At 39.4% G+C, this 15,043-nt stretch overlaps 3 protein-coding genes across 3 annotated transcripts; all 3 read left to right on the forward strand.

The window, feature by feature from the left end:
* Window positions 1-650: 650 nt before the first annotated feature.
* LOC137093707 (odorant receptor 131-2-like) lies at window positions 651-2,269 on the forward strand. Its single transcript, XM_067458550.1, has 2 exons — window positions 651-909; window positions 989-2,269. The coding sequence occupies exon 2, from the start codon at window positions 1,152-1,154 to the stop codon at window positions 2,085-2,087; it is 936 nt and encodes a 311-aa protein (XP_067314651.1). The 5' UTR covers window positions 651-909; window positions 989-1,151; the 3' UTR covers window positions 2,088-2,269.
* Window positions 2,270-8,698: 6,429 nt separating this feature from the next.
* On the forward strand, window positions 8,699-9,643 carry LOC137093708 (odorant receptor 131-2-like). The gene has a single exon (XM_067458551.1). The coding sequence runs from the start codon at window positions 8,699-8,701 to the stop codon at window positions 9,641-9,643; it is 945 nt and encodes a 314-aa protein (XP_067314652.1).
* A 3,733-nt stretch (window positions 9,644-13,376) lies between these two features.
* Window positions 13,377-14,300, forward strand: LOC137093709 (odorant receptor 131-2-like). The gene has a single exon (XM_067458552.1). It carries the CDS (start codon window positions 13,377-13,379, stop codon window positions 14,298-14,300), a length of 924 nt encoding a protein of 307 aa, XP_067314653.1.
* The last annotated feature ends 743 nt before the right edge of the window (window positions 14,301-15,043 follow it).

Raw genomic sequence — 15,043 nt, forward strand, 5'->3', positions numbered from 1 at the left:
GATGCGATGTCATATAAAAATCCAAATACGCGCCCATGGTCTCGAAGCAGCGGAAAGCGCTCTTCCACGGAACGGATGGCACAGTCGAGCATATTCTAATCGATGCTGCTCTAAGTGAGGTGGGGGCGCGGCCGGGCGGGAATTTTTATTTTTAAATTTATACTAATAGAGTGGGAAAAAATGTTGTTGATATAAGTGTGATAATTGTAACCTACCTAATGTAAAACTAACAAATACATTTTTTTTTTAAATTCTCTCTCTCGCTTACACTCTCTCTCTCTCTCTCTTGCCGCCCTGGCTGAGCCGCTGCCCTAGGCGGCTGCCTAGTTCGCCTATAGGCACGCGCCGGCCCTGACTCCACTCCGTTTAAGCGTTCTGTTCCTGTTAGTTTGCTGTCTGGTGTTGTTTGTGTATTGTGTACACTGTTGCTTTTGATCTGGTTAAGTAAACACCTTCATTTGGATCACTGCATCCTTGTCTCCATCCCTTGTGACTAGTGTGACAGCTGTAGCAGTTTGCTTTCAGAAACCCTCCACCTTCCCCAGCTTCACCTGTATAGATCTGCTAGGGGTAGTTCATATGCTATGTTGCACAGAAGCATGTCTATGTATTTGCGGTAGCAAGTCTCATACTTGCTCTGCAATGGAGCGGCACTAGGCTTGCGATAGTTGGTGTTAATGGTGTAACAGTGTTTGGTCGCACACCGGTTATATTACTTGCCCACTGCGGCACTGCCCCAGCTGCTGATTTGCTTAAAGGGTTACTTCAGCGATTAGCATGTGGCTTTGTATCAGTAGAAACCCTGGAGTATATTCAAATGATTGTGCTTTCTCGCTCTTTTCAAATGTGTATATAAACTGATCAGTTCATGTATGGAGTGAAGTAAACTGGATTAAGCAAACTGTTAAGGTGATTTTTATCATTTTGAATCATATTTATATTTACAATTATGTTCTACAAAAATCATATCTTTGTTTTTCTATATCAGGTGACACATGAAAAATTCTTTGGAATATCAACTTCATGCCTGATGGACTTTGGACTGCCATTGATATCTTACAGGATAACCGAGCTGCAACAAAAGAACAACAACAACAACAAAAAACTTCTTATCCTAATAGGATTTTGAGTCACCTAAGTGTGCAAGGACAATGAACTCTACAATGCTTCAAAATCTTGCTCAAGACATATATGCGGACACTTTTGTTAGAAATTTCACCCTTGTTCTGTTGGGGATCACGATTAACTTGATCAATGGAGTTTTTGTATTTATATTCTTTAAGAGTTCATTTTTTTACAATGATCCGAGATACATATTATATATTCATTTGGTTATCAATGATATGCTCATGGTTTTTATCACTGTTATGCTTTTTGTGATGGCTTATGCATGGCCAAATGTACCTCTCCCATTCTGTGTTATACTTCTAATAATAGCTTCAACAACTCATAAGAACACTCCTCTGACTTTGGCAGGTATGGCCGTTGAGCGTTACGTCGCCATCTGCAAACCACTGCATCACCATCAGATCTGCACAGTGCGGAGAACGTACATCCTTATCTCTCTGATATGGGGTGTAGGAGTTATACCTGGATTGGCTGAATTGATTGCCATTGTAATTGTCCGACCTTTATCTATCTTTAAAACAAATTCTGCCTGTACCTCAACAGTTGTGTATAACACTCCGTACCATGATGAACTAAACAAAGTTACAAATGGACTTTATACATTTTTTGTGTGGGTAATTCTTGTATTCACATACTGCCAAGTGGTGATTGCAGCCAGAAGAGCCACCACTGATAAATCTTCAGCAAAAAAGGCACAAAACACCATCCTGTTACATGGAGCACAGCTTCTGCTCTGTATGCTGTCCTACATTACTGCTGTGTTAGACAAAATTTATTTCCTAACTATTGCAGATCAGCAGAGGAAAATGTTATATTTTTTCAGTTATCTTTTAACAAACATTGTACCAAGACTTCTTACACCTCTGATATATGGTGTTCGGGATAAACATTTTTTAAATCATATAAAGAGACTTTTTTCATGTAAATTACCTGTTGTAAAGGTTGAATCAACCAAATAATGAGCAAAAAATTACTTAATTTTGCTAGTGTATTTTCTTTATTTGCTTACATACTGTATGTTTTTGTGCAGTCATAAAACATTTTGGAAAAATTTGGGAGGCACTGTAATCTCTTTGAGGTGTTTATCCCACAATTATTTACAGAACTACAAAAGTCTTAGGCATATTAGTTTTTTCACCGAAAAAAAAAAAAAAAGGTTTTAGTCCAGTGCTTTATATTCTTTATATTTTTTGCCGTAGTGTGTCAGTAAATATCTGTTTACATTTCCAAACATTCCTTTTGCCAAATTCCTTTTCCAAACATTAATTGTAATAATCCAGTGAGATTTGTGTATGCACAACAGCTGATATTGATCTAATCTCACCCTCATCGAGTCTGTCTGCGATCTGAGACAGACTAAATACAGAAGAACTGTAAATGTCTCCTATCAGCAAAACTACAGTACTGTGAAAAGCTTTAGGAATTAGTGTAAAAATGCTGTAAAGTGAGGATGCTTTAAAAAAATAATGTAATACATATATTTTATTTAGCAAATAACTTCTATAAAGTAAATCAAATCAATATTTGGTGTTACCACTCTTTGTGTTTAAAACTGATTTTGTCCTCGGTACACTTGTGTACACTGTGTGTTTTTTTACACAAAAGAAACACACAGTTTTTTTCAGGTTACTTAGTCAGTTCTAGTCAGGACACCAGAAAACAACTTTAATTTACATATGACTGACAAATCATGCAATCTTTTTCGTTGTTAATATTAATGTATATTTAATTAAAGTTGCTTTGTAAATAGCTTAACAGCTTTAAATTAAAGAGGGTAAACTTTATCACTCAACTGTGTGCATTGATTTTAGACAAGTATTGTTCTTCTGTGTATACAATATTTAAGACATTAAAACCAGTAATGTAGAAATGTATCTTCATATTTAAAAGTAAAGCTTCATATTACTAGGACTTTCTGTGTGTGTGTGTGTGTGTGTGTGTGTGTGTGTGTGTGTGTGTGTGTGTGTGTGTGTGTGTGCAAAGAGAGCCAACATAGAGATTTTAATTAGCGGTCAGCATCTGTACTGTAAACAGTGACAGCACCGTACTAAATTTAAACAACTAACATTTTCTTAATTCCTATCAAATTTCAACTAAACTCTCAGCAGTTCCACACACACACACACACACACACACACACACACACACACACACACACACACACACACACACACACACACACACACAATCAGGGCTATGCTAAAATCAACTTTCAAAAATGTTGTCAGTGTTTCTTGCTGTCAGAGCTATGTCTATTTGGGTTTTTCTGCTTTAGTCACTTGCTAGTTTTTCACCTCCATACTACATTTCCCATGATCACTCCTGGCTCCCACCTGCACTCACTCCTCAATCATGCACACCTGCCATCATTCAACTTATATCAACTCCACTTCCTTTAAAGGGGGGGTGAAACACTCAGTTTCAGTCAGTCTCATGTCAATCTTGAGTACCTATAGAGTAGTATTGCATCCTTCATATCTCCGAAAAGTCTTTAGTTTTATCATATTTATAAAATAAATATGGGCTGTACCGAGTCTTTCCGGAAAAAACCGAGCGCCTGGAGGCGTATCGTGTGGGCGGAGCTAAAGAATGACGAATGTGCACAAAGCGGTGATGTCCTCAAGCGTGGAGAAACCCATCTATCTCAGCTAATACAGATAATGATCCACAATCAAATCTGAGGCTGAAATAAATTGAACAGGAGAAACGGCAACATCAGGACGTCCGTCTCTGTGGTATGTACTGTATTTAGGGGCTTTTGTGTGTCTTTACGCGCAGTTTATGAGGACATGATTCGGTTTATGGACTATTGTATGTGACTAGACCTTAGAGGTAGCAAGCAAAACGGTTTTGCACGACAGAGTCAGAATAGTGTTATACAGAACAACAATGGAGTAACCGTTAGCGCATTTGAATGACGAAGCACGCGATCGTATCGTTTACTGATGTTTACTCATGCGACGGTAGCCAATAGCAGAGACATTTGAAGTTGATTTACTCACCGGCTGCTTCCAAAGCAGGACCGAACCTTTATCGCTGGGACCGCTCCGTCAAAAACACACTTCTTTGGTATGATTTGGTGAAGTCCTGTGACAGCAGTGACCGTGGAAATCCACTTTGCGACGCGACTGAAGCGATGCCTTGAAGCTTCCCATCATTTCTGCGTTCAAATCCGTTCAAATGATGCGCTGCCTTCCCGGAATGCTGTGCTGAAGCTTTGAAGTCGCTCGACGTCACCCATAGGAATAAAGTGGAGCGCGGCGCGTCATAAGTGTTCACGGACGACTGGATCTGCACCTGAGAGACTGTTTACGGCGTGCATTTCCTCTCTCTCCCTCTAGTTACGCGCGCGCGCACCCTACCGGGAGAAGAGCCCGTACGGCCCATACAAGGACCTTCCGATCTATTTAACGTCAAGTAGACCCATACTCGAAAAAAACTCGCCGAAACTTGTGAGAAACCGGAAGGAGTATTTTTAACACAGAAATACTCCATCAAACGTCCAACAATAGTTTTTGAAACTTTGTCTATATTTAGGATGGGAATCCAAGTCTTTAAAGGTGTAAAAAGCTCATTATGCATGAAACAGCATTTCACCCCGCCTTTAAGCGTTCTGTTCCTGTTAGTTTGCTGTCTGGTGTTGTTTGTGTATTGTGTACACTGTTGCTTTTGATCTGGTTAAGTAAACACCTTCATTTGGATCACTGCATCCTTGTCTCCATCCCTTGTGACTAGTGTGACAGCTGTAGCAGTTTGCTTTCAGAAACCCTCCACCTTCCCCAGCTTCACCTGTATAGATCTGCTAGGGGTAGTTCATATGCTATGTTGCACAGAAGCACGTCTATGTATTTGCGGTAGCAAGTCTCATACTTGCTCTGCAATGGAGCGGCACTAGGCTTGCGATAGTTGGTGTTAATGGTGTAACAGTGTTTGGTCGCACACCGGTTATATTACTTGCCCACTGTGGCACTGCCCTAGCTGCTGATTTGCTTAAAGGGTTACTTCAGCGATTAGCATATGGCTTTGTATCAGTAGAAACCCTGGAGTATATTCAAATGATTGTGCTTTCCCCCCTCATATCCCCCTGAGACAAGAGATTTATGCATTTTATTTCTGGAAAAATTCCTCCTATGATGCAAATTGACGATACTTGCATCATAGGAGCAATGTTTGCCCAAAGGCTAAAGACTACAGCCAGCAGAGGGAGCCATTTCCGCATGTTTTGAATCTGCGCATGGGGGGTGGGAGATTACACTCAGCTCGCATGGAGAGCTCAGTTTGCAGCTACAGACACTCATTTAAACAGAGCTATGGTGAGCAATGTAAGTCTTCTAACTTCTCAAATTAATTTCTATGAAAGTTAAGCTTGCAAAGGCATGAACTGAAACGCGTGCCAGACTGAACTCGCGTTGTGAATGTATGCTGCGAGTGTAGTCGCGATTACCTCAGCTCTCATCACGAGACCTCATCAGTTCATTTTTTTCACTCCTGCAGTTAGTGCTCAGTGCTGTGATACTCGCGCGGTGACTCACTCATTATATTGAACAGACACGTTCAGTTTTTAATTGTAGTGTCTTCTCCAACTCAGTCACTGTAATCAAGTTGGTGGCTTTGGGAATGGCCTCACAGGGCAGCGATGCATTCTGGGAATTGTAGTCTTTCATCCCCATGAGACAAAAATATTTTTTTTTGTCTTTTCTCAGTCTAGAAGGCACCAAATTAAAAAATAATTTCACATTTCTACTACATTGATGACCCAGTTTAAATACAGATTCATCTTCCCAGCGCTGAAGTACCCCTTTAAATGAAAACCATTTAGTTCAGTTGGACAATGGACTCTACAATTATAAACACAAAGATTCTTAGTCAGTGAAGCAGGAGTCAGATTTCACTTATCACGTGACGAGAGTAAGGAGAGACAACTGACAAGATTATGGTGGATGATTTGGTGGGCAACAGATCCTGAGCGTCATTGTCAAATATCTTATTTTGTAAAATATGCTGTACATAGGGATTAGGGCCAAGCAATAATAATATCTCACACCTCATCCCTAGGTGCACCAGAAACTACAGCCGGAACTTCTCAAGAATGGATGACTCTCTAATTAGAGAGGCCTAAAGATAATGACTCCCTTGATAGAGGAGGCTTAGCTACATCCAGTGCCCCCAAATCTGACTCTGAGAAAGGAGGCCTCAATATGCTGACTATCCAAAATGAGAGGAGGCATAACTTCATATTCTATGTCAAGGAAGCTCAAAGAAAGCCTACAACTTGTATATTTAAGGCCTAATCTTGAACAAACTTGTAAAAAAAGCTAAGGCCTAGCAATGCTATATCCGAAAGGCAGCTGAGGAGGCTCAAGAAAGCCTAACAACTCAGCTGTCAAGCTCCCATCAAGGTTGCATGCAGTGTGCCTCCATCCATCCATCCATCCATCCATCCATCCATCCATCATCTTCCACTCATCCGGGGCCAAGTCGTGGGGGCAACAGTCTAAGCAGAGACGCCTAGACTTTCCTAGCCACTTCCTCCAGCACTTCTCGGGGAACCCAGAGGTGTTCCCAGGCTAGCTGGAAGACATAATCCCTCCAGCGTGTCCTAGGTCTTCCCCGGGGCCTAGGACATCCAAAATAGATGCCCGAGCCACCTCAGCTGGCACCTCTCGATGTTGAGGAGTAACGGCTCTACTCTGAGCTCCTCCTGAGTGACCGACCTTCTCACCCTATCTGTAAGGTGCTATATATAAATGCAGTCCATTTGTAAGGGAGTGCCCAGCCACCCTTCGGAGAAAGCTCATTTTGGTTGACTATATATGTATCTTGTCCTTTCGGTCATGACCCACAGCTCATGACCACATGTGAGAGTAGGAATGTAGATTGACCAGTAAATTGAGAGCTTTGCCTTACAGCTCAGCTTCTTCTTTACCACGACTGGTACATCAACCGCATTACTGCAGAAGCTGCACCAATCTGTCTGTCAATCTCCCGTTCCATCCTTCCCTCACTCGTGAAGAAGACCCAGAGATACCTGAACTCCTCAACCTCAGGCAGAATCTCTCCACCAACCTAAAGCCACCCTTTTCCAAAGAAGAACCAGCAGTGTGCCTAAAAACTCAATACTGCCCTGGATTGAGCACTAAGGAGAAGTTTTTATAAAAGCAGTAGCCAAGTAGGCTCTAAGGGAACCTAATGACTTGACAGCACTGCGTGTTAAAGCAGGGGCCTCACAGGAAATGTATCATAGGATAAGAGGAAGCCTAACAGCTCTCCAGATCTAAACTCGAAGTTTAGTTCTACCGGAAAGACTCAGGAGAATAAATACTGTGACAATGTGTCCATTTATTAACAACCCAGCAAGCAATAAAGTACTTTGGCATAGGCCCCTTCTGTAGCTCGCAATCTGAGGGTCCGGACTCTGCATGTCCTACCTGAAGACGAAGGCAGAGGCGCAGCCGACCCCCAGTGAGGTATGGAAGGGACCATCCAGGTGGTGGTGGGGTGGATGTAGGGAAGGATTTGACTTGGAGGTGGTGGGGAGGATGGCGGTGAACTGAAGTGTCAGCATCTGCGAACTCAGAAATGAGTAAGTACTGATCTTTTATACCCAAGTATTAGAATGTGATTGGATAGATAAAAAAAGTTGAAGTGACGTAACAATTAAGTCTCCCTGGCAGAACTTATGCTAAAGCTTTCATATCTCTCAAATAATTCTCTATAGTGAAAGGAGGCCTAAGGCACTTCCTATGGTAGTGGCTAAGGAGGCTCAAAAACATGACAAGTCAATACCTTCAGATGGAGTCAGATGATATTTTGCCTCTGTGACCTTTTCCTGAAGTCAGCCAGGTTCACCCAGAGATGTCTCTCCATAGCCACCATGGCCGCCATTGATTGATCAATCATGGCAGCAGTTTACTTAGTGATACAGAGACAAATCTGTGGTGTGGCACAGCTCCTGTACCGCCTCAGGGGGAAACTCCTGGTCCAGGTCCTTCAGCTGGTCAGACTGGTAGGCCTATAGCCCAGCCATAGTGTGCAGTGCCGCAGTGGCCTGACCTGCCACATATTTGAGTTTAATCTCGCATTATAATGTCTTTCATCTCTAGAAGTTTTTTTTTCTATAATTATTATTGCTCGGCCCTAATCAGCTCGCATAGTACTGTCACTCCCTTTAGAGAAATAATGAAAGAGATAATATTTTACTCTCTTTCCTTTCCTGCCTCCCTTCTCTCTTGAGCTCATTTTTCTCCCCTCTTTTTTACATCTCATCTGAGTATATAAACTGGTCCGTTTTCACCTGGAGCTAAAACTATTTACTAAGCAAACTGAAAAGGTAAGTTGTCTTTATTATTTTTATTAGTTGTTTCAAAGCTTATAATTGTTAACGTGCTAAATGATTTTCTTTTTTTCCCTTTCTATATCAGATTAAATTAATGGAAAAATCTTTGGGATAAATACCATCATATTGCAGCTGGATGTACTTTTGACAGTCGTCAAGATCATTGGAAGGAAAAGAAAGACAACAACAACAGTCGAAAATTAAAGGAAACGGTCTGAATTTTTACACCGGTGCATGAGTACAATGAACTCTACAATGTATCTTTATAGTGTACAAGAACGATATGCAGATGCGTTTGCAAAAAATTTCACCATTGTTGTTCTTGCAGTCACCATTCTGTCCATAAATGGTGTGTTTGTATTGACATTTTTTAGAAGTTCAATTTTCTACAGTGATCCAAGATACATATTATATATTCACTTGGTTCTCAATGATATGCTCATGGTTTTTATTAGTGTAATTCTTTTTATGATGGCTTATGTATGGCAAAATGTACCTCTCCCGTTCTGTGTAATACTTCTTATAATAGCTTCAACAACTCATAAGAACACTCCTCTGACTTTGGCCGGTATGGCCGTTGAGCGTTACGTCGCCATCTGCAAACCACTGCATCACCATCAGATCTGCACAGTGCGGAGAACGTACATCCTTATCTCTCTGATATGGGGTGTAGGGGTTTTACCTGGATTGTCTGACTTGATTTTACTTTCAATTGTTCGGCCTTTATCTATTTTTTCTACAGCTACTTCTTGTGGTGCATCTATTCTGTACAGCACACCATACCATGAAGTACAGTCCAGATTCATGAATGGGCTTTACTCATCTGTTGTGTGGGTAATTCTTGTATTTACATACTGTCAAGTGCTGATTGCAGCCAGAAGAGCCACCAATGATAAATCTTCAGCAAAAAAGGCCCAAAACACCATCCTGTTACATGGAGCACAGCTTCTGCTCTGTATGCTGTCCTACATTACTGCTGTCATAGACAAGATGTTTGTCCCACTTATACCAGTTGATCGGGCAAGATTAACCTTTTTTAATTATCTTCTGACAAACATATTGCCACGACTACTTACTCCCCTGATTTATGGTGTTCGCGATAAGCATTTTTACAATCATATGAAGGGACTCTTTTCATGCAGATTATTCATTGTAAAAGTTGAAGCAATCAAACAATGAGCAAAAAAGTGCAACATCATCAGATGTTTCATAAAAATGCATCACAATTGTTAGTAAAGCATGCATAATTCTTCATGTAAGTGTGCCAGGTGAATGTTTTGCCACATTGATGTATTTATTAAACCTAAGAAGAAAATGCACTGTCATGCTGTTATGCCATTGATGAACAGTGTTCTTTAATTTTTCAACAATACTTTGTTTTCCATGATTTGGCATAGTGAACTTAAGAAGAAGAAAGTAAAGACATGTAAGTAATGTTTACATTAAAATATACGCTAATGATTATGGGCAGGCAGACCATAACTAACTTTACACTGTCCTAACACTTACTGTAAATCTTAAGTGGTTTATTTCCTATAGAGTTGTACTACCAAAGTATAATAGTGCAAATATATGCTAACCCTAACCCTGTTTAGTTACACAAGGTAAATCATATGCTTCTGTAGTAAATTTTATCGTCACACAAAATAATAAAGTGCAGGTCCAGATTGAATGATATTGCATTTTATTTAGTTGTGTTACAATTTCCCAGTGATCTATAATAATATTTGAATTCTGATATGTAATTTGATTTCCTCAGATGCTTACACTGTTGTTTGGTGTGTACGCTGTCTTTAATAATAATAATAATAATTTATAATTTTTATATATTTTTACCACTCTGTTTTCTGCTTTAATACAACGTGTCGGATGAATACTTATACAAGGATGAAATCTGGTTCAGGGTTGAGATGTAAATAATTACAAAACAAGCCACTCTTAATCACAGCAACCACATACAAGCATCATTCAGACAACATATACTGACCCCATGTGGTAAGTCCAAGTACAAATAAAACAAAGTGCTGTTTTGTATTAGTAAATTTAGCAGTTAGCAATGAATAGAAATTGAGTGTAAATGCAAATATTATGATGCAAATGTTATCAAAGCAATTACAATATTATAGTACAGTAGGGTGTATAGATGAGCACAGTGCTAAAAAAATTGTGTTGAATTAACAGCCTATACTGCAGTCATATAGATTTAATTTGATACTTTTATTTTTGTTAACATCATTCAAACGCCATCCATTAATGTATAAAAATGGCAGTCACTCTTGGTTACACAGGTCTACAACCCTGATAGTTAGAAGAGTCCATAAAATAGTCCATGCAAAAAGTAAATAGTTACAACCAATGTAATGCTAACAACAGCCCTTTAAACCAATTTAGTGGATTTTTTTGCGGGTATACGCTTGGCCAATTCACTTCTGTCCTGCTGAACAACATACTACATATGCTCTTGATCTACTGTAATGGTAGCCCTTTTCATATAGGCAATACAACTCTATGGAAAATAGCATGTATAAACTTAAATTAAACAATTTAATGATCAATTAAAAAGGAATTTATACCTGTATGATATTACGCTGTACCCATATTGGACCAGCAGTTTGGAAAATTAATGAATGTATAATTCCGCTGCGGCGCCATTTTCTGGTGAGATGTAGTAATTAATTCAGCGTGTGACTCTTACAGTGCATTATGGGTATTCTCTAGCTATTGAGCGTACAGCAGTTGCAGATTCATTATTGCGGTGCATTGTGGGATTGAATGAGTGCACTTGATAACGTCTAATATGGTTTCGGGCACCACTAAAAATGTCTGTCCCCTCAAATGATGGCCTATAGGGAGCGATTTCAAACAGAGCCCAAGTTTGGTGAGCTCCGACCTGCAAATTTGTGATTCACGATTCAGATTGCATGTCAGATGGGCTTTGTAACGACGTCTTTAGTGCCTTTATGGGTCTTGAGAGAGGAAATGACATTGGTGTCAATGAAGGCCTTTCAAACCATTGGATTTCAACACAAATATCTTCATTTGTGTTCCGAAGATGAACAGAGGTTCATACGAACAACATTCCTCTGTTCCTATTCAGGAATAGAATGAACTAATAGAACGCACACTTTTTTCAAGTAAGAGTAGATTGTTGTGTTCTGTAGCATGCGGTTCGTGTTTACACCCGCTGCGTGCTTTCATGCCATGTTTTATCTTGTGCTTGTGTACATTCTCGTGTTTTTTCACTGGCAGTGGGCTTTCATGTTGTCATGTCAATTTTTTATTTTTTAAAATTAAAAATCCCATCTATCTACTACACCACTGAATCGCCCCCCATCCCTTCACTCCATTCTTGACAGATCAATCTGGCCACAAGAGGGCTCAGCAAATAATGTCCGTCTTTCTTTTTCCATCTCCCATCACTGAACTTTCCAACCGCCAGCTGTTGATCCAGCATGTCACCTCTCGCTTGATCCATCAGCAGGGGGCTGCGGTGAGGGACTTCACATGTTACTTCCTCATCGAAGTGGACTATCTGGTCTACAGTGAGGCTGATATTAGCAAGGTTTTCAACATATGCCTCAATCAGCCTCTCAGCTTGAGGGAGATAGAGATGCTGGGGAATCTTGGTTTCTGGGACTCTGCAAACCACATCTTTATATCGTGGGGAGCCTGAACCTCCACCTCAAGTGGAGTACCACACCACTGACTGATCCCTCCTTCCACAGTGGAAGAGGCACCCCCCAGACTGAAGATGCTGAAAGCTCCAGTTCACCACCTCACGCTTGTAAACGGAGGAGGAGGAAGAAGGTTTCTTCCACCTCACAAAGCCCGAAGGCCATCCCCAAGTGCCTTGCCTTGCTGGCACGGCCTAAAGCTACCAGTCCTCCCTTACGAAACAAAAATATATTGCAATATATTTGAAAATATCATGCAATATATTCACATATATGGGATTTAATATTTATATTTTCCAATATATTGCAATATATTGAAAGCGGCAATCATTTGTATATTTTGCAATATATTGCATGAATATATAATATATTTTATAATACCATCAATATATTATTCCATATATTAAAATATATTTCAAGAAAATATATTTTCTTGTTTCTTGCCGATGCATCTCGAACAAGCCTTCCATCAACAATGCCGAACATTGCGTTACTATTGAGTCACGTGGCTTTACAACATCGTAAATCATTGGAATCAAAACACATGCAGTGAAAACACAGCGAATCCAACGCATTCATGCTGTTCGCAGTAATTGGTATAGACGGTGAGTACAAGCGAGCAGCAGCTATTAGCTCCATTAGCTGCTATTTAATAAGTTGTGATCTCCCGTTTGTGTTCATTTTGTTGACCGGTTTTTCTAGTCTAGCAATGTTTTGGTGCTACTAAAGAACCACTTTTCCTGGCTCGGAGCTGGTGCTTTGGGTGTATTATGAATTATTGTCACACATTTTGCAATGCAAAGACTTAGGAACGGGACCACAAACTACTTAATAAAATATATAATGGATGGAGAAGCTTCAGACAAACCTTCAATAAACTGCACTAATTTGTCATTAGTTCAATATTCTTTGTGTTGTTTTGCATTGCAAACATTCCACTGTCATGGAAGAAAAAGCAAATGTCTGAATAGGCAAATTTACAGTGACTCGGGGGCAATGACCAACATACTTAGTATTCATAATTTGTGACCTTTCCACAAGCCATAAATAACATGAGTATCACTGTACTGATTAAAACTCATGTGAGCTTCAGACTGCCCACAATCTAGAACCGATTCTTCAAGGTAAGCCTATTTCCAAGACTTCTTAAAAAGGAATGAGCTACGCCCAGTTTAGGTCACTTATTAAACACTTTCTCCTCTTTCTGATTCAGGTCCTTGCCCATAAAGACCCGGAAAATGAACTCGACGATCTGGATTGTGGATAGTTATGAAGAAGCTTTTGCCAAAAACATTGTGATCGTTAGTCTTGGCTTTATCATTAATTTCATCAACGGAATGTTAGTAGTGACTTTCTTCTCCAATCCAATGTTTTCAAGAGACTCCAGATACATCTTATACATTCATCTCGTACTCAATGACATGCTCATGATCTGTGTATCAGTGACTTTATATGTGTTGTCCTACCTTTCACCACTCTTAAATGCTTCATTGTGTTGCATATTGATGGTTCTTGGTACAACCACCTTTATGATCACTCCTTTGAATCTGGCTGGTATGGCCATAGAACGGTTCATTGCTATCTGTAAACCACTGCATCACTCTCGGATTTGCACTCCACAAAGAACCTACATCTTTATATGCTTGCTATGGGTATTAGGAACTATACCTTCTTTGGCAGATATCATTATTTTATTGTCAATCCAGCCCATATCTTTCTTCAGGTCGATTGTACTTTGCTACCTATTCAATGTGTTCCCTTCCAACGCCCACAAGGATCGGACCATTGCTTCACAAGTCATCTATATGTCTTTGGTGTGGATAATTCTCATTTACACTTATTGCAGAGTCATGTTTACTGCCAGAAAGGCGGTTTCAAAGGGTTCAGCAAATAAGGCTCAGAGCACAATATTGTTGCATGGTGTCCAGTTACTGCTTTGTATGCTTTCCTATATCACCCCTTTTATGGATATGATTGTCATCCCTTTCTTTCCTTTTCACAGAACTAAGATCAGTTTCTTTATTTATCTGCTCACAAACATTATGCCAAGATTACTGAGTCCTTTGATCTATGGGGTCCGAGACCAGAAGTTTATGAAACAAATGAAGGAATACTTCACATGTAGAGTTATTATTGTAAAGATTGTGCAATCAAAATTATAATGTATACTTATTTGCATTTGTTTAATTATGAGATTTTGTTTTATTTGTGATTTGAGAATCTTTAGTGGCCTAAAATGTTTAGACACTTAAATCAAACTAGAAAGTGTATAAAAGCTATTGAACAAGATAAAAAACTATCAAACCATGTGGCATATACAAAGAATGATGAATGTACTTTGCTCAGAACTAGTCATTTTGTTCAGTGTCTTTTAATGTCTTTAGTTCTCCTGAAGTTCACACAGTAGTTCATCTCATTACCTATTGAAATGATCCATTAAGAAATCACAACTACAAATGTTTCACTTTTATTTTGAACATTGTTTTATCAATTAAAATGTCTTCATAACCAAACTACAGTTTTAAAATGGACAATTTGGGAAAGTAGCTTAATAATGTTGATGACACTACTGTATTATGAATATGATTTTTAATAAATATATAGTAGTGCAAAAACTGGACTTTGGGTTTAAAATCTAAAGTTTTATAGTACTATTTTAAATGGATTACTAATGGATTACCTTACTTTTTATTTGCAAAAAAGGGCCAAAGCTGCAGGTTTTATTGGTAACACTTTATTTTACGGATGCCTGCCTTTGCATGCACATGAACTTTAATGACATCCCATTTTTAATCTGTAGTGTTTAATATGGAGTTGATCAACAATATTTGTTTCCCCACATGACCAGAAGCACTCATATGCAGTAGAATAAAGGCTCTATAACACCAAGGCGGCATCAAGCTAC

Source organism: Pseudorasbora parva, chromosome 12 (assembly GCF_024679245.1).
Source record: "Pseudorasbora parva isolate DD20220531a chromosome 12, ASM2467924v1, whole genome shotgun sequence".
Lineage (NCBI taxonomy): Eukaryota > Metazoa > Chordata > Actinopteri > Cypriniformes > Gobionidae > Pseudorasbora > Pseudorasbora parva.